The sequence below is a fragment of the Crotalus tigris genome, unplaced genomic scaffold, assembly GCF_016545835.1.
Source record: "Crotalus tigris isolate CLP2741 ecotype Arizona unplaced genomic scaffold, ASM1654583v1 scf7180000019601.482383, whole genome shotgun sequence".
Taxonomy (NCBI): Eukaryota; Metazoa; Chordata; class Lepidosauria; order Squamata; family Viperidae; genus Crotalus; species Crotalus tigris.
In genome coordinates, this window is record NW_024097617.1 from 388317 (window position 1) to 407346 (window position 19030).

General features: G+C 47.9%; 1 protein-coding gene across 3 annotated transcripts; it reads right to left on the reverse strand.

Moving 5' to 3' along the window:
• Positions 1–2958: 2958 nt before the first annotated feature.
• REM1 (RRAD and GEM like GTPase 1) lies at positions 2959–17476 on the reverse strand. Of its 3 annotated transcripts, none has more exons than XM_039363852.1 (5): positions 17106–17476; positions 10685–11164; positions 9328–9410; positions 5927–6137; positions 2959–3563 (listed from the first exon to the last, which is right to left on the reverse strand). In XM_039363852.1, the coding sequence occupies exons 2-5, from the start codon at positions 11145–11147 to the stop codon at positions 3286–3288; spliced, it is 1035 nt and encodes a 344-aa protein (XP_039219786.1). In that variant the 5' UTR covers positions 11148–11164; positions 17106–17476; the 3' UTR covers positions 2959–3285. The 3 variants fall into 3 exon arrangements, with proteins under 3 accessions (XP_039219786.1, XP_039219787.1, XP_039219788.1); XM_039363853.1 differs by lacking the exon at positions 17106–17476 and adding an exon at positions 14911–14934; XM_039363854.1 differs by lacking the exons at positions 2959–3563; positions 5927–6137 and having other exon boundaries at positions 8857–9410.
• Between the last annotated feature and the right edge of the window lie 1554 nt (positions 17477–19030).

Sequence of the window (19030 nt, forward strand, 5' to 3'; positions counted from 1 at the left end):
TCGTAAGTCGAGGACTACTCAACCGGTCGTAAGTCGAGGACTACTCAACTGGTGCAGCACCGTTTGCAGAATGGGACTATTGGCGGGCTCAGCAGGGCAGAGACAGCCTGGACGATTCTGATTGGCTTTTGAAAGCCAATAGAATTAGGCTCTATTCAAGAGAGTCTATTCTATTGGCTTTCAAAAGCCAATAGAATAAAAGGGAGGAGCACAGCTAAGGAAAAGGGGGAAAAAATGGCGGACTGCGTTCTTTGGCGACCCCCGTGAAATGGTCGTTCGACCCCAAATGGGGTCCCGACCCACAGGTTGAGAACCGCTGTACCAAAGCCTTGTGGAGCTACAGTAATGGCTGGATGATGTGCTACATCAGTGGTTTCCAAACTTGGCCTCTTTCAGATGGATGGACTTCAACTCCCAGGATTCCTCAGCCAGCCAAGGCCAGGGAATTCTGGGAGTCAAAGTCCACCCCTCTTAAAGCACGCTGACTGGGGAATTCAGAGTTGAAATATTGGGACTCAATTGTCGTCATAACTTGAGGACTATCCCTACACTCATCCTCCTCCCAGCTTCTCCTAAACCAGGAAGGAACTGCGGAGATTTTTGCAAATCTGCATTTCAAGTTGTCCTCCTGAGAGTCAAGCTCAGCTTCTCTCTTCCCATTTGCCTCAGGAAGAAAACAAGTTTCCACAGACGGAATTTGAAGTACAGATAGTCCTCAACTTACAAGCGTTCGTTTTAGGGACTGTTCAGAGTTACAGCAGCACTTTAAAAATCAACTTAGGACCAGTTTTCACCCTTAAGGACCGTTTGCAGCATCCCCGTGTCACGTGATCCGAATTTGGACCCTTGGCAACCGGCTCCTATTGGTGACGTGATCCCCCTTTGCGTCCTTCCGACAAGCAAAGTCAATGAGGGAAGCCGGATTCGCTTAACGACCGTGTTGCCAACTTCACAAGTGCAGCGATTGACTTGACAACTCTGGCAAGGAAGATTGTTAAAAACTGGGCACAACTGGATGTGATGTCTGTCTCGTTTAGCAGTGGAAGTTTCCACCTCCGTTGTGGTCTTACGTCAAGGACCGCTTGTGCAATCAAGTGTAATAGAAAACACTCATTACAGGAAGTTGGCAACCGTTTACAAGAGTTTGTTTAGTGACCATTTGCAAGGAGGGACGTTCTGCGGATTACAAGGCGAGACGCCATATTATTTCAAAAACCATTCCCGTTAAATTGCATTCCCCCCCCCTCCCTTCTGCTCATCTGGGCTCAGCAGGGCTCACCAGCTGCCGAGCAGGCAGCTCCATTCCTGATCCAGCCCGGCACGCAGCCCCTGGCAGGCAGCCTTGCCAAGCCACGAGATAAAAAAATCAAAAGCCCTTGGGGAGCAGAGTGGCACCGGTCTCATCGTGGTCTCATCCCTTGCTCGTTTTTAATAATAATAATAGTAGTAAAGTTGGAAGGGACCTTAGAGGTCATCTAGTCCAACCCCCTGCTCGGGCAGGAAACCCTACACCATTTCGGACAAATGGCTGTCCAGTCTCTTCTTAAAAACTTCCAGTGTTGGAGCATTTACTGCTTCTGGAGGCAGGCTGTTCCACTGATTAATTGTTCTCACTGTCAGGAAGTTTCTCCTTAGTTCTAGGTTGCTTCTCTCCTTGATTAGTTTCCACCCGTTGCTTCTTGTCCTGCCTTCAGGTGCTTTGGAAAATAGCTTAATTCCCTCTTCTTTATGGCAGCCCCTGAGATATTGGAATACTGCTACCATGTCCCCCCTTGTCCTTCTCTTCGTTAAACTAGTGTGGCTTTTTGGGGAAAAGCCTGGAAATCTTGCCTCTTTCTCAGAAATGCCAAGGCAGTCAATCTCCACCCCCACCCCGAACGATTCCTGGATGCAATCAATTCAGGGGATACTCCTTCTTTGTCACACCGCTGTGCTGCCTGCCGTTCTTTCACCACCTGAAGGGAGCACCCATCAAAACGGAATCACACCGTTGGAAAGGACTCTGGTGATCTTCTAGGCCAGGGATAGGTAACCTTGATCCTTTTATGACTCGTGGACTTCAACTCCCAGAATTCCTGAGCCAGCATGGGGGAACTATGGCCCCCTCATGACTGGTGGACTTCAACTCCCAGAATTCCTGAGCCAGCCTGGCTCAGCTTGGAAACCTCTCCCTTTCCCCTCAGCGTGGCTGGCTCAGGAATTCTGGGAGTTGAAGTCCATGAGTCATAAAAGAGCCAAGGGTGCCTAACCTTGTTCTAGTCCAACCTTCTCCTCAAGCAAGAGAAAATATGGAGGCCAAACACAACATCTTTTGGGGGGGGGGCAGAGATTTTGGTTTGGTTTTGGGGGGGGTGACCCGTGAATCCCTACCTGCAACCTGTAAACCTGGGACGACCCGGCTATTGAGCATTATAGCAGAACAGAGCTGGAAGGGAGCTTGGAGGTCATCTAGTCCAGCCCCCTGCTCCAGCAGGAGACCCTGTACCATTTCAAACAAATAGCTGTCCAGTCTCTTCTTGAAAACTTCCAGTGTTGGAGCATTCACCGCTTCCAGAGGCAGGCTGTTCCACTGGTTAATTGTTCTAACTATCAGAAAGTTTCTCCTTAGTTCCAGGTTGCTTCTCTCCTTGATTAGTTTCCATCCGTTGCTTCTTATCCTGAATTCCGGCGCTTTGGAGAATAGCTTGACTCCCTCTTCTTTGGGGCAACCCCTGAGATACTGGAACACTGCTATCCTGTCCCCCCTCGTCCTTCTCTTCCTAGACATACCCAATTCCAGCAACTGTTCCTTGTATGTTTTAGCCTCCAGTCCCCTGATCATCTTTGTTGCTCTTCTCTGTACTCTTTCTCGAGTCTCAACATCTTTTTTACATCGTGGTGACCAAAACTGGATGCCGTATTCCAAGTGTGGCCTCACCAAGGCCTTGTAAAGTGGTATTAACACTCCACGTGATCTTGATTCCATTCCTCTGTTAATGCAGCACTGTGTTGGCCTTTTTGGCTGCTGCAGCACACGGCTGGCTCCTATTTAAGGGATCGTCCACTAGGACTCCGAGATCCCTCTTGCCATTACTACTATTGAGTGACCACTTACAACCACGGCAGTATCCCCAGGCTGACACCATCCAATGACACAAAGCTTGGCAACCAGAATGTACAGGTCATCCTTGACTAACAGCAGTTCGCCTAGTTAACGACCCAATTGCATAGCCATGCTAGGCACAAAAAAAGTAGATCCAGGCCAGACGCTCGGCGGGCCAACAAACAGGGAGACCTGTGATGCCCTCACAGCACAGAAAGATCGTGGCAAGACTTGGAACGGACCTTTCGTGCGACTTTTTGGTTGTTGCGTGCCACTAGCCGGTCCAGGAAACGCCGCACTTTCTTGGTCAGGCTCTCTTTCCGTTTGTAAAGCGACCTGCGCCGTTCGTTGGCCTCCTTGCTGTCCTGGCGCAGGCGGATCTGCCGTACCACCCCTTCGAAAAGTTCGGTCACGTTGTGCTGGAGGGCAGCGGACGTCTCAATGAATTTGCAGTTGAAAACCACAGCGCAGGCCCGGCCTTCTGCGAAGGAAAAAAAAACACCACACAAATTGGTGAGCAAGACGCTGATCTCTCCGGCATATCCCAAAGGTGTTTTTTTTCCAAAAGGCAACTGGACTTTTCAGGTTTCCCCCCCCCCCCTTGAAAACGTTGCGCTTCTCATCCAAGAGGCTTCTTCCGTTCTGAGCAGAACAGAAGAAGCTTTGTGAATGAAAAGCAAAACGTTTTGAACCTTGGGAAAAATTTCAGAGAAGAGCAACGAAGGTGATCCAAGGCCTGGAGACTAAAACATACGAAGAATGGCTGCGGGACTTGGGTTTGGCCAGTCTAAAGAAAAGAAGAAACAGAGGAGACATGATAGCAACGTTCCAGTATCTGAGGGGCTGCCACAAAGAAGAAGGGATCACATTATTCAACAAAGCACCAGAGGGAAGGACGAGAAACAACAGTTGGAAACTGATCAAGGAGAGAAGCAACCTGGAATTAAAAGAAACTTCCTAACAGGGAGGACAATTAACCAACGGAACAGCTTGCCACCAGAAATCGTGGGTGTTTCATCCCTGGAGGTTTTTAAGAAGAGGCTAGAGGACAGTCACCTGTCTGAGATGGTGTAGGTCAGTGATGGCGAACCTTTTAGAGACTGAGTGCTCAAACTGCAACCCAAAACCCACTTATCCATCGTTGGGTGCCGGGTGGGTGTGGCCCATTCGGTGGGCGTGGCCCATTCAGTGGGCATGGCCTATTAGGTGGGCATGGCTGCAGTGGTAACAGCGACTGGGTGGGACTAAAAAGTTCAATCAATCAATTCCAACTTTGCAAGATCTTTTTTTTCCCCACGAGAAGTTGAAATTGACTGAACTTTTTTTTTTTTGCACACAGCAGCAGAGGCCTAAAGCAAAAAGATTTTATAAAACCCAGCTGAAGGCCTAGAACTGGGGCGACGGCGCGCGTGCCCACAGAGAGGGCTCTGAGTGCCGCCTCTGGCACCCCTGCCATAGGTTCGCCACCACTGGTGTATGTTCTCCTGCTTGAGTAGGGGGCTGGACTAGAAGACCTCCAAGATTCCTTCCAGCTCTATTCTATTCTATTCTATTCTATTCTATTCTATTCTATTCTATTCTATTCTATTCTATTCTTTGTGACAACTGTGACCTAGAATGATTGGGAATCTCCTGAGACACTCATAGTTACAATCAGAAAAGATGCTTCATCTGACTACTTTCTCATTTACCACACCAGGTTAAGCTATAAACGAAGAGAGTGGACTGGACAGCACAGAACATAGAATAACAGAGTTGGATGCGACCTTGGAGGTCTTCTAGTCCATCCCCCTGCTCAAACAGGAGACCCTACACCATTCTAGACAAATGGCGGTCCAGTCTCTTCTTAAAGACTTCCAGTGTTGCAGCATTTACTGCTTCTGGAGGCAGGTTGTTCCAGTGGTTAATTGTTCTAACTGTCAGGAAGTTTCTCCTTAGTTCTAGGTTGCTTCTCTCCTTGATGAGTTTCCATCCGTATCCGTCGCTTCTTGTCCTGCCTTCAGGCACTTTGGAGATAGCTTGACTTCCTTCCTTCCTTCCTTCCTTCCTTCCTTCCTTCCTTCCTTCCTTCCCTTCCCTTCCCTTCCCTTCCCTTCCCCTCCCTCCTTCCTTCCTCCATCCTCCATGTACTTTCTTTCTTGCTCTTCTTTCTTTCTTTTTCTTTCTTTCTTTCTTTCTTTTTTTTCTTCCTTTTTTCTTTCTTTTTCTTTTTCTTTCTTTCTTCTTGCTCCCTTTTTTCTTTCTCTTTCTCTTTCTTTTTCTTTCTTTTTTCATTTCTCTTTCTTGCTCTTTTTCTTTCTCTTTCTCTTTCCTTCTTTCTTTCTCTTTCTTTTTCTTTTTTTCTTTCTCTTTTTTCTTTTTTCTTTCTTCCTCTTTTATTTATTTCTCTTTTTCTTTTTTCTTTTTTCTTTTTCTTTCTTTCTTTCTTTTTCTTTCTCTTTCTCCCTTTCCTTCTTTGTCTTTCTGTTTCTTTTTTCTTTCTGTTTCTTTTTTCTTTCTTTTTTCTGTTTTCTTTCTCTTTCTCTTTTTTCTTTTTTCCTTTTTCTTTCTTTCCTTCTTTTTCTTTTTCTTTCTTTTTTCTTTCTTTTTTTTATTCCTTCCTTCCTTTCTTTCCTTTCTTTCTTTCCTCTTCCCTCCCTCCCTCCCTCCCACCCTCTCCCCAAAGAACCAAAGCAGCTCCTTCGATAAGAAGCAAAACATTTTCAAGGGGAAAAAATAAAGTCCAAGAAAGTCCAGTTGCCATTTTGAAAAAAAAAAAAAGCACCTTTGGGGCTAAACCGTGACCTGGACGACGCAGAGTCTCCAGAGACCTTCGGGAACCAGCTTGGCCCTCCTGGGACCCACCTTCCACGGAGACTTCTCGGGAGCGCACCAGGTCGGTCTTGTTCCCCACCAGGATGATGGGGATGTTCTCCGCCTGCCGGGTCCTCCGAAGCTGGATGCGCAGCTCCGAGGCGCTCTCAAAGCTGGCCCGGTCGGTGATGGAGTAGACCAGGACATAGGCGTTGCCCACCAGCATGCAGTAATTGTGCAGCCAGTTGCCTTCTTCCAATGACTGCAAAAAAGAAAAAAAGAAAAAAGATGGAATAGGAATAAGAATAAGAATAAGAATAAGAATAAGAATTAGAATAGAATAGAATAGAATAGAATAGAATAGAATAGAATAGAATAGAATAGAATAGAATAGAATAGAATAGAATAGAAATTAAGTGGAGTGGAGTAGAGTAGACTAGAAATTAAATGGAATAGAATAGAATAGAATAGAATAGAATAGAATAGAATAGAATAGAATAGAATAGAATAGAATAGAATAGAAATTAAATGGAGTGGAGTGGAGTGGAGTGGAGTGGAGTGGAGTAGAATAGAAATTAAACGGAATAGAATAGAATAGAAATTAAATGGAATGGAATGGAATAGAATAGAATAGAATAGAACAGAACAGAATTATGGGATAGAATAGAACAAAATAGAATAGAATTATGGGATAGAGTAGAATAAAATTATGGGATAGAATAGAATAGAACAAAAAAAGAACAGAATAGAATAGAATTATGGGATAGAACCAAATAGAATAGAATAGAATAGAAATATAGAATTGAATAGGACTATAGAATAGAATAGAATAGAATAGAATAGAATAGAATAGAATAGAATAAAATAGAATAGAATAGAAAAAGGAAGAGAAGAGAAAAGAGAAGAGTACAGAAGAGAGAAGAGAGGAATAGAATGGAATAGAATAGAATAGAATAGAATGGAATAGAATAGAATAGAAAAAGGAAGAGAAGAGAAGAGAAAAGAGAAGAGTACAGAAGAGAGAAGAGAGGAATAGAATAGAATAGAATAGAATAGAATAGAATAGAATAGAATAGAATAGAATAGAATAGAAATTAAATGGAGTGGAGTGGAGTGGAGTAGAGTAGAATAGAAATTAAACGGAATAGAATAGAATAGAATAAAAATTAAATGGAATGGAATAGAATAGAATAGAATAGAATAGAATAGAATAGAATAGAAATTAAATGGAGTGGAGTGGAGTGGAATGGAGCAGAGCAGAGCAGAGCAGCAGAACAGAAATTAAACGGAATGGAATGGAATAGAATAGAATAGAATAGAATAGAATAGAATAGAATAGAATAGAATAGAATAGGAATAGAATAGAAAATATGGAGTGGAATAGAATAGAATAGAATAGAATAGAATAGATCTGGAAGGGACCTTGGAGATCTTCTAGACAAGCCCCCTGCTCAAGCAGGAGAACCTATATACCATCTCAGACAGGTGAATGTCTAGTCTCTCCTTAAAAATTTCCAGTGATGGAGTGCCCATGATTTCTGGGGGCAAGAGAGGGATGAGAGGTGTTCCCACAAGAGAAGGGTCTCCTTTGACCTCCGTCTCACCCTGATCCAGGCTTAGGCTGGGCTTGGCCTTTGGAGTCAAAAGTGAAAGGAATAAACCTTTGCGTCCTTTTTTTTTCGCAGTGCAAAATGCACGTTGTCAATTCTACAACGAAGTTAGCTGGAGCCATTTTCCCTTCGTTTTCGGTTGCCACACAATTGGGAGGGGGGAAATGAGTGCTTTATCTTAGACATAACAATAATTTGTCCCGTGGGAACCAAGGTCCTTGCTAACTGCATTTTGGCAGGCGGTAACTTTCATTAGAAAGCCCGCCCAAGTTGATAATTGGGGAATGTGATTTATGACATAATACAGGGTGAGTAAGTTTCATTTTGTGACTTTGTAACCTTGGGGGTGGGGTGTTTCGGTCTTGGGTTCAATTTTGAACGTGCCGACATTAAGTCGCCAAATAAACATGTTCTTTTTACACGTAAATACGACCCTTTTTACACACGATCGTTGCAGCGTCCCCCCGTGATCACAGAAATTCAGACGCTTGGCGACTGACTCACATTTACGACGGTCGCAGCATCCAGGTGGGTGTCACGGCATCCCCCCTTTTGCGACCCTTCTGACAAGCCAACTCCATGGGGGAAGACGGATTCGCTTAATGACTGTTGTTAGTTAACAGCGGCAAGTGATTCGCTTAGTGGCTGTGGCAAGGCAGGTCGTAAAAAGGAACAAAGGTTGCTTAGCAAATGTCTTGCTTTGCAATGGAAATTTGTGGTCGTGAGTTGAGGACTACCTGGAATCACATCCCACGAGGGCTCAGCACAGGTGATGAGTTTGTGCAAGCATCCAGGTTGAGGACAGGAGCAAAAAATACCCATTGCTTGACTACCTGAGCACAGGTAGCCTCCAAGGACTTCCCAGGAAAGCTGCTGCCACTGCTGGACTGAACCTCAAAGAATTAACGGAACTGATTTATTTGTATTCTGCCTTTAATATTTTATTGCAAATAACTCAAGGTGGTGAACTTATCCAATACACCTTTTTCTCCTCCTATTTCCCCCCACGATAACAATCCTGTGAGGTGGGCAGGGCTGAGAAAGAGGGACTGGCCCAGAGTTACTCAGCCAGTTTTCATGCCTAAGGCGGGACTAGAAATCCCAGTCACCTGGTGATTGGTCAAAAGTCACCTACCGAGCTTTCATGCCTAAGGCGGGACTAGAACTCGTAGTCACCTGGTGATTGGTCAACAGTCATCTACCAAGCTTTCTTGCCTAAGGCAGGACTAGAACTCACCATTTCCTGGGGATTGGCCCAAAGTCACCCAGCCGGCTTTGGTGCCTAAAGCGGAACTAGAATTCACCGTCTCCTGGTGATTGGCCCAAAGTCACCCAGCTGCTTTCACACCTAGGGCAAGACTAGAACTCACCATCTCCTGGGGATTGGCCCAAAGTCACCCAGTCAGTTTCATGCCTAAGGCGGGACTAGAACTCACCGTCTCCTGGTGATTGGCCCAAAGTCACCCAGCCAGGACTAGAACTCACGGTCTCCAGCTTCCTAGTCTGGTTCCTTAACCAACAGACCAAGAGGTTGTCCAAGGTTGGACAGCGTCCACATCAGAGTTTCTCAATCTTGACCCTTTTAAGACAGGGGGTCTCTCTCTCTCTCTCAGCCCAGCCCACCTCACAAGGTTGTCGTGGGGGAAAATAGGAGGAGAAAAGTGTGTTGGATAGTTTCACTGCCTTGGTGATATAATAACGGCGGGATACGACGACACGAATAAATTTTGCACGCCAGTCAGGAAAGAGCACTTTGCAGACGTTCTCCGGCCGAGAAAGATGCAGGCTCCCTGAGAAAGGTACTCCTGGGCTGGATCTCTGGGTCAGGCCATTCCCACCTACCCGCTTTTCAGCCTCCCAGGGGTCGATCGCCACCAGCGTGGTCTCCTCCCCGTCCACGGACAAGGTGCGTTCGTAGGTGTCCTCTGGAAGGAAGCAGAAGCAGAACTGGGTCCGACGGCCACGAATTGCTTCGGAATTAGCAATAAAGAGGAGAGACCCAGGGAACCGGAACCGTCCCAGACGCCAGAAACACGGAGGGAGCCTGTGGGAGCAGCCACGGCAGCCACGGGAGGGCAAGTGGTTTAAATCGGGCAACAAAGGGGCCGAAAGTCACCAACCTTAGAGTAGCCCATCCAGTTCAAGCAAGGAAGCAGGATGGACAAATTTCGGGGTCCTGGGCGCTCTCTGAGCTTGGCGGTTTTTTTACAGACGTTTCGTGACCCAGCTAGGGAACATCATCAATATTAGAAGGAAGGGGGGTTGCAGAGAGGGGGAGGGGGAGGGAGAGAAGGAGGGGGGAGGAGGGAGAGGAGGAAGGGGAGGAGGGAGAGGAGGAAGGGGAGGAGGAAGACGAGGACTGTAGGAGTCTTTGGTGCTCTCTGAGCTTGGTGGCTTTCTTACAGACGTTTCCTGACCCAGCTAGGGAACATCATCAATACTAGAAGGAAGGGGGGGTTTGCAGAGAGGGGGAGGGGGAGGGAGAGAAGGAGGGGGGAGGAGGAAGAGGAGGGAGGGGAGGAGGAAGAGGAAGAGGAGGAGGACTGTAGGAGTCTTTGGTGCTCTCTGAGCTTGGCGGCTTTCTTACAGACATTTCGTGACCCAGCTAGGGAACATCATCAATACTAGAAGGAAGGGGGGTTTGCAGAGATGGGGAGGGGGAGGGGGGAGGAGGAGGAGGAGGGAGAGGAGGACTGGGAGAGGAGGAGGAGGAGGACTGTGGGGTCCTGGGTGCTCTCTGAGCTTGGTGGCTTTCTTACAGATGTTTCGTGACCCAGCTAGACAACATCATCAATACTAGAAGGAAGGGTGGTTTGCAGAGATGGGAAGGGGGAGGAGGAGGAGGAGGAGGAGGACTGTGGGGTCCTTGGTGCTCTCTAAGCTTGGCTGTTTTCTTGCAGACGTTTCAGTACCCAACTAGGTAACATCATCAGTGCTAGATGGGAGTATGGCTTGTGGAGAGGAGGAGGAGGACCACTGTGGGGTCCTTGGTGTTCTCTAAGCTTTCTTGCTTTCTTGCAAACGTTTCATGACCCAACTAGGGAACATCCCCAGTGCCAACTTCCCTTCCTTCTAGCGCCGATGACATTACCCAGCTGGGTCATGAAACGTCTTCAAGAAAACAAGCTCAGAGAACGCCAAGGACTCCACCGTTCAACCCAGAGCTAGGAAAAGTTACAAGAGCTTGTAGGAGACCCACCTCGTTGTTGCTCCAGGGAGTCCTTCTCTTGCACCCCAGCAAAGAGACTCACCAGGCTGCTCTTGCCCACCCCGGGGTCTCCCAGAAACACCACTCGGTAGAGGGATCCCGATGACTCCTCCGAGCTGGGGGACTCGGATCGCCAGCTCCCGCAGGGCTCCGGCAGGCAGGCTCGGGGCTCGCAGGACAAGGACTGTCCCAACTGGGGGTGGCAGGGCTCGGCCCCCCTGCTCCGAGGGCTCAGCCTCTCCCGGTGAGAAGCCGGAACAGGGGTGCTGGCCCGTCGCTGGCACGGACCACCGGGGCTCCCCCGTTGGATGTTCAGGGTCATCTTCTTCTGCCGAAGGGAATCGGTCCCCAGGTGAGGGTTGCGGCACTGAAAAGATGGGGGGGGCAGGGAGGGGTCCACCTCTTCTCCAAAGCCCCTAAAAGGCAGGGCAAGAAGGCACGGATGGAAACTCATCAAGGTGAGAAGCAAACCTGGAATTAAGGAGAAACAATTAGCCAGCGGAACTACTTGCCTCCAGAAGCGGGGGGCGCTCCATGACTGGAGGCTTTTAAGAAGAGACTGGACAGCCACTTGTCTGAGATGGTATAGTCCAGTGGTTCTCAACCTTTTTAATGCCGCGATCCCCAACCGGTCGTAAGTCGAGGACTACTCAACTGGTGCAGCACCGTTTGCAGAATGGGACTTTTGGCGGGCTCAGCAGGGCAGAGACAGCCTGGACAATTCCTATTGGCTTTTGAAAGCCAATAGAATTAGACTCTATTCAAGAAAGTCTATTCTATTGGCTTTCAAAAGCCAATAGAATAAAAGGGAGTAGCACAGCTAAGGAAAAGGGGGGAAAAATGGCGGACTGCGTTGTTTGGCGACCCCCGTGAAATGGTCGTTCGACCCCAAATGGGGTCCCCACCCACAGGTTGAGAACCACTGGCATAGGGTTTCCTGCCTGAGCAGGGGTTGGACTAAATGACCTCTGAGGTCCCTTCCAACTCTGTTATTCAATGGAGTAGATTGCCTCTAGGCTTAACCTTAAACCCAGGTTAAGAAGATCAAATGGTTGCATCCATACCCCATGTGGCGCCAAAAGGAAACCATCATCCCAGTTATTAGTATGGTGGCCAGCCCGTTTGTTTAGACTTGCGTTTCTGAATCTTGGCCATTTTAAGATGGGTGGACTTCAACTCCCAGAATTCCCCAGCCATCATGTGCTAGCTGGGGAATTCTGGGAATTGACATCCACCCCTCTTTCAGCGGCCGAGAAAAACTGTCCTGAATAGATACTGGCAAGGTAAGTGAGTCGGAAATAGCTGCAAATAAAAAATCCAGCCAGTCCTGGCATTCGGCATTCACCTTCCATCCAGTTAGTTTATTCATTTTATTATTGTATTTCGCTTTGTCCAATGACTTTATTTATTATTTTATTGAGCAGGTTTATCTAGCTAAGCCCGTCTCACAAAACCTGGCGTGCTGGCACCACAACAGTTGAAAGCAAAAACCGTAGAACAGTCTTGAAAAAAGCTGAAATACGAGTAAAAAAATATAAACAAACCCAGATATGGCAGTTGCTAGTTCTTGCTAGGAAGGGGAGAAGAGAGTGAAAAAGCTGGCTGTGTGAATGTGTGAATAATCAGAACTTTAAAACATGGTTAGTTGTGGGTTGTTTTTTTTCATAAACTGTAAAAGGTTTGAGACCAAGTGCCATTGTTTTCCCTGTAAGAAGTGATGTGAACAACAAGGATTTGTGGAGGGGGGGACCTCAACCACTGACTACCCCACACATCAGCCTACTCCCCACCCCATACTCCCAGAAGGGGCTGGGAAGCATGGCCATTGTAATCCAAAGGATTATCCTGCCTGAGCAGGGGGTTGGACTAGATCAGGGCTTTTCAACCTTTTCACCCCTTGTACCACTTTTAGGATATGGCAACATCCGAGGACCACCAGTCGCCTAGCAAGGTGTCAAAAACTTGATGACCCCTCGAAAAAGGGAAAAAGTGATAAAGTACAGGTAGTCCTCGACTTACAACAGTTCGCTTAGTGACTCTTCGAAGTTGCAACGGCACTGAAAAAAGTGCCCCCCAAGCCACTGCCGAGCAAGACACCTGCCTGCCCGCCCGGCGGTGCTCTTCCTCCTGTCCGAGGTTTCCATTGTTGTGAGCGTTTCTGTTGAGGATTGGCAGCAGGGGTGGGGTGGGGGGTGTTTGGTTTTTATTCCCCCCCGTCTGCTGGGTGGTTGCAGCAGGTTTTGGTCACTTCCCATGACCCTGGGACACTGTGACCGTCATAAATATGAATCTGTTGCCAAGCATCTGAATGTAAATCGCAAGACCCTGGAGAGGCTGCAACATTCCAGCTGATTTATGTTTCTTCAGGGCTCAGCAGAAGCCCCAGGATCAGCGCCGAGCTCCAGATGGAGCCTGGCGCTGATCCTGGTGCTTCCGCTGAGCCCTGACAGCCCTGAAGAAGCACTGATCCTGGCGCTTCCGCTGAGCCCAGAAGAAGCGCCGATCAGCTGGAATGTTACAGCATCTCCACGGTGCTGAAACCTCTCTTTCAGCGTTACTAAACCCAAGCTAAAAATGGAAATTAAAAAAGAATTGCCATCTTTTTTTAAAAAAAAAAAGAATTATTCAGGCTTCTGAGCTGCTGGGTTAACATTTTCACCCCGTCATTTCTGAGTTTTAAGTAACATTGATTCCCCCCAATATATACATATTCCATCCCTGACACAGCTGATAAAGTGAGAAAGAGCCTGTGGCCTAGAGGTTAACACAGCTGCTTAACATGCAGACAGCCCGGGTTCGAATCTCAGAAAAGGAATGTTTGGTTGATAAGAACTAAAAAGTTCAAAATAGCTATTCCATTCTCCCTTAATTCTTTGTTAGCAATCCAATGTGAAGCACGAAGCTGAAAACACCGGCCTGAAGATGACGAATGGGACTTCGTCGAAACGTCACCAAGACACTTCCAATTTGACGCGGGAGAAAACCCGAACAACCAAAGACCTACATACAAACACCCGTGAAAACCTCAGAAAACACACACACACACACACACACACACACACATATATACCTTACAACCGTTGTTTTAGTGACCGTTCAATATTATGAGACCAATGAAAAAAGTGATTTATGATCCTTTTTCACACTTAGGACCCGTTGCAGCATCCCTCATAGTCACGTAATCAGAATTCAAATGCTTGGCAACTGGCATGTACTTAGGACGGTTGCAGTGTCCCAGGGTCACCTGATCTCCTTTTGGGACCGTCTGATAAGCGAAGTCAATGGAGAAGCCAGATTTGCTTAACGACCGTGTCACTAACCTAACAACTGCAGTGATTCACTTAACAACTGTGTCAAAAAGGTCGTAAAACGGGGCAAAACTCACTTAACAACTGCCTTGCTTAACAACCGAAACTCGGGGCTCAGTCGTAAGTCGGAGACTACCGGTACTTGAAGTTGTTGCGGTTATTTTACAATATTAGTTTGTCAAAATATAAAACACAAAGAGAAATTCAAAAAAATATATAACAATACTTGGAAGTTTTCTACCTTCAATAAATCCGCTGGCTTCTTAAGAAACCCTGAATTATTTTTTTGTCCGACACCGTTTTATGGACCATAAAACAACTCTGCTCTTCAGGATGAAAACTAGTGTAATTTTTTTTTTTTTTTCTTTGCCACTTTCCTCCTGGAGATTTCAATCCAAGCAAGTAGGAAAACAGAGAAGCTAAAATGTACCAAGTGCAACTTGCAACTTCTGTGCAGAGAGCTTTTGTTAATACAGTGCCAACACAGTGCAAGGCTGCATCAACAGAAGGAGAGAATCGGGATCACGTGGAGTGTTACTACCGCTTTACAAGGCCAATCTCTTCTTGAAAACCTCCAGGGTTGGAGCAATTCACTGTATCTGGAGGCAGGCTGTTCCACTGGTTAATGGTTCTCACTGTCAGGAAGTTTCTCCTTAGTTCCAGGTTGCTTCTCTCCTTGATGAGTTTCCATCCGTTGCTTCTTGTCCTGCCTTTTAGGTGCTTTGGAGAAGAGAGCAACAGAGGTGGAAGGGACCTTGGAGGTCATCTAGTCCAACCCCAATGCTCAAGCAGGAAACCCTATACCAGTGATGGCGAACTTTTTAGAGACCGAGTGCCCAAAAAACTGGCCCTGCCCCCGCCCCCACTCTGCCCCCCTGCCCCGCTCCCCCTGCCCACAGGACCACTCACCGCCTCCAAGGCCCACCGCAGATCGCTCAGGCAGCCCTGCAGCATCAACTGCATGATGGGGCGTGAGGGCAGAGTCTTGTCTACGCTGCCTGGCTGCCATGTCCTTGGCTGCGCTGCTCCATGTGGGCCACGCTCGGGGGCGACTCTCCTTCAGGGGGGCTGCTGGAGAGGAGGGGGTCACGGGGGGAGGCAAGGCTGGGGCAACGGCACTTGTGCCCACAGAGAGGGCTCCGAGTGCCGCCTTTGGCACCCGTGCCATAGGTTCGCCACCCCTGCCCTATACCATTTCGGACAAATGGCTGTCCAGTTTCTTCTTAAAAACTTCCAGTGTTGGAGCATTCACCGCTTCTGCAGGTAGGTTGTTCCACTTATTACTCAATTAATCCACAAATTAATTGTTCAGACTTGTTTCCTTGGTGCTTCTGGCTGCTGGCAGATTTCATTCAGCTACCTCTGGTTTTAATTTAAATTTTACTACCTGGATCCTCTTTTGGGCTAAAGAAGAAGCACCTTAGCCCACAGGTGAAATCAAGGTATGACCAAGCCCATCCCCCCTTTGAGTCTTTTAAGGTGCACGCTCTCTCCCTGTCTCTCTCTCTGTTTCTTTCTCTTTCCATCTCTCTCTCTCTCTCTCTCTCTCTCTCTCTCTCTCTCTCTCTCTCTTTCTTTCTCTTTCTCTCTCTCCCCATCTCTGTTTCTTTCTCTTTCTCTCTCTCTCTCTCTCTTTCTGTTTCTTTCTCTTTCTCTCTCACGCCATCTCTGTTTCTTTTTCTTTCTGTTTCTTTCTCTCTCCCTCTCTCCGTTTCTTTCTCTTTCTGTCTTTTTCTTTCTCTTTCTGTCTTTGTCTCTCTGTTTCTTTCTCTTTTCTCTCTCTCTCTCTCTGTTTCTTTCCTTTTCTCTCTCTCCCTCCCTCTGTTTCTTTCTCTTTGTCTTTCTTTCTTTCTCTTTCTGTTTCTCTCTCTCTCTCTCTCTATCTTTCTGTTTCTTTCTCTTTGTCTCTCTCTTTCTGTCTTTCTCTCTGTTTCTTTCTCTTTCTCTTTGTCTTTCTGTCTGTTTCTTTCTTTCTCTCTCTCCCCGTCTGTCTCTCTCTGTTTCTTTCTCTTTCTGTCTTTTTCTCTCTCAGTTTCTTTCTTTCTCTCTCTCCCTCCCTCTCTGTTTCTTTCTCTTTCTGTCTTTCTCTTTCTCCCTCTGTGTTTCTTTCTCTTTCTCTCTCTCATCTTTCTGTCTCTCTTTCTTTCTCTCTCTCTCTCTCTGTTTCTTTCTTTCTCCCTCTCTCTTCCTCTCTGTTTCTTTCTCTTTCTGTCTTTCTCTTTGTCTTTCTCTGTCTCTGTTTCTCTCTCTCTTTCTGTCTTTCTATCTTTCTCTCTCTCTGTTTCTTTCTCTGTCTTTTTCTTTCTCTTTCTTTCTCTCTGTGTGTTTCTTTCTCTCCCTCTCCCTCTCCGTGTGGGTTGCAATCCTGCTCTGGTTTCTTACAGGGCACCAGTAACCCAACGCCGGGCAGGCTGGTTTTGCCAGCTCCCAACTTCCAAAACACGGTTAAAAATTCAAAAAGGGAAGCGGTTTCCGATTGTCACCCGCGGCATAAAGTTACACGCCCGCTCCGCAAACGCTGCCTGCAGCCGACTTCACATCGGCCGCCTCCGAGAAGCCCTGGAGCTCCAGCGATATTCGGGGGGGGGGGGGAACGGCGAAGGTGCCCCTGAGCGTGTGCAAAGCGCATCGCCCTGCTTTCCCACGGACGGGGGTTATTCCCAAAGGGGCCGCGCCCTTCGACTTGGGGGGGGGGGAAGTCTCTAATCCGGGGGCGCCCACCTTTGACAAACTTTTAAGACTCCCCAAAGTTGGCTGGCCAATTCTGGGGGTTGGAGTCCATAAGTCTTAAAAGGTGCCAAAATTGGACACTTCTGCTCTAACCTCTTTACGGGGGGGGGGGTCCGGCTGCTTCTCCCTCCCCAGAAACCTCGCGAAAGCGAGTCACGGGTGGAAAGCTTTGCAGGGCACGCTGCATGGCCTCGGGGGGTCCCCTCGCCCGCATTTGGGGGGGCTCTAAAGGCGCAGGAGGGGTGCCCACTGGAGCGGGCGACGCGCGCAACTACCCCAACCAGGGCGTCCCGGGGGACGACCCCCCCCCCAGGAACCGCTGTCCATGTTTCGGGTGGGGGGGAAAGCTGGCCGCCAGCCCCCCCCCGTCTTACCAACTCGACGGGTCGCTCCCGGGGGTCCTCTGGGCGCCCCCAACCTTGCGCCCCGTCCAGCCTGTCCAGCTTCATGGCGCAGCGGCGGCCACGGCGGGACAGGGCGGGGACTTTTAAGCGGAGGAGCGAAGGCGCCCCCGCCCCGTCGCAGCTGCGGGTGGGACACACCCCCCGTGGCTCAGATGGACCCCCCCCCTTTTCCTCCCTTCCACCCGCCGCCGCCCTTCCCAAGCAGGATGAGAAGAAGGGGGTCTCTGCGCGCGTCCAGAAGGCTAGGGGACCAGCCCCGTCTGCCTTGGAGAAGACCCAGGCTGGCACGCGTCTCACCCGCCTCCCCTTGGCGCTGCCAGCCCGGGTTTTCCTTGGAAACTCCACATTCCTTTGGGAAGGGGAAGTAAAAAAACAGTGTTTCTCAACCTTGACAATTTTAAGGCATGTGGACTTCAACTCCCAGAATTCCACAGCCAGCAATGCTGGCTGTGGAATTCTGGGAGTTGAAGTCCACATGCCTTAAAATTGTCAAGGTTGAGAAACACTGAAACACAAGAACAGTGTTGGGAGGGGCCTTGGAGACTAGAAGACCCTAGACCAGGGGTCTTCAAACGGGGCCCTTTTAATAACTTGTGGACTTCAACTCCCAGAATTCCTCTGCCAGCGTGCCTGGCTGAGGAATTCTGGGAGTTGAAGTCCACAAGTCATAAAAGGGCCAGGTGTGAAGACCCCTGGTCTAAACCATTGCAGAGAAGGGGCTGCCCAATCTCTTCTTCAAAAACCTCAACTGATGGAGCACCCACAACGTCTGGAGGCAGGTTGTTCCACTGGTTAATTTTTCTAACTGTCAGGAAATTTCTCCTTAGTTCCAGGTTGCTTCTGCTTCTTGTCCTGTCCTCAGCTGCTTTGGAGAACAGCTTGACTCCCTCTTCTTTGGGGCAGCCCCTGAGATATTGGAAGGCTGCTATCATGTCCCCCCTCGTCCTTCTCTTCATTAAACTAGACATACCCAATTCTTGCAACCGTTCCTTATATGTTTTAGTCTCCTGTCTGCCCAATCATCTTGTCTCCAGAAGACGTGAACCTGGAATTAAGGAGAAACTTCCTGACAGTGAGAATCAACCAGTGGAACAGCTCGCCACCAGAAATTGTGGGTGCTCCATTCTATTCTACTCTATTCTCCATTCTTTCTATTCTATTCTATTCTATTCTATTCTTTTCTATTCTATTTTCTATTCTATTTTCTATTCTATTTTCTATTCTATTCTATTCTATTGTAGAATAGAATAGAATAGAATAGAAAATATGGGATGGAATAGAATGGAATGGAATGGAATAGAATAGAATAGAATAGAATAGAATAGAATAGAATAGAATAGAATAGAATGGAGGAGTAGAGTAGAGTAGAGTAGAGTACAGTACAGTAGAATAACAGAGTTGGAAAGGACCTTGGAGGTCATCTAGTCCAACCCCCTGTTCAGGCAGGAAACCCTATACCATTTCAGACAAATGGTTGAAGAACAGGACCGCTCGAAAAAATGGACTCAAGGCAGGTGTGATGGCCAAGGAGACCTTCTCCTTATCTCCAAGCTGAGGAGCAGTTGGGAAGGAGCAGCCCAAGGTCCTTTCCAACTTTGTCATTCCGTATTTGGAATCCAGATAACTCCCTGGTGCCGTTCGGAGGACCACGAGACCAAGGTGGGGCTATGAGAAAGGATTTAATGCGAGCAGCAGATGCTCAGCAAGGCACAAGCCAGCTCTCTACTTACCAGGACTTTCCATCCGAATCCTTATGTGGAATTTCTCAGAAAATGTGCATTTAAAAAAAAGGGGGGGGGAAGACCCTCTTCATCTGCTTTTATTCCGAGTTCACCCAGAACGAGGTAGTTTTTGAATTAAGCCCTCTCCTGGGTGCTAGGCCAATGAAGAGAGGG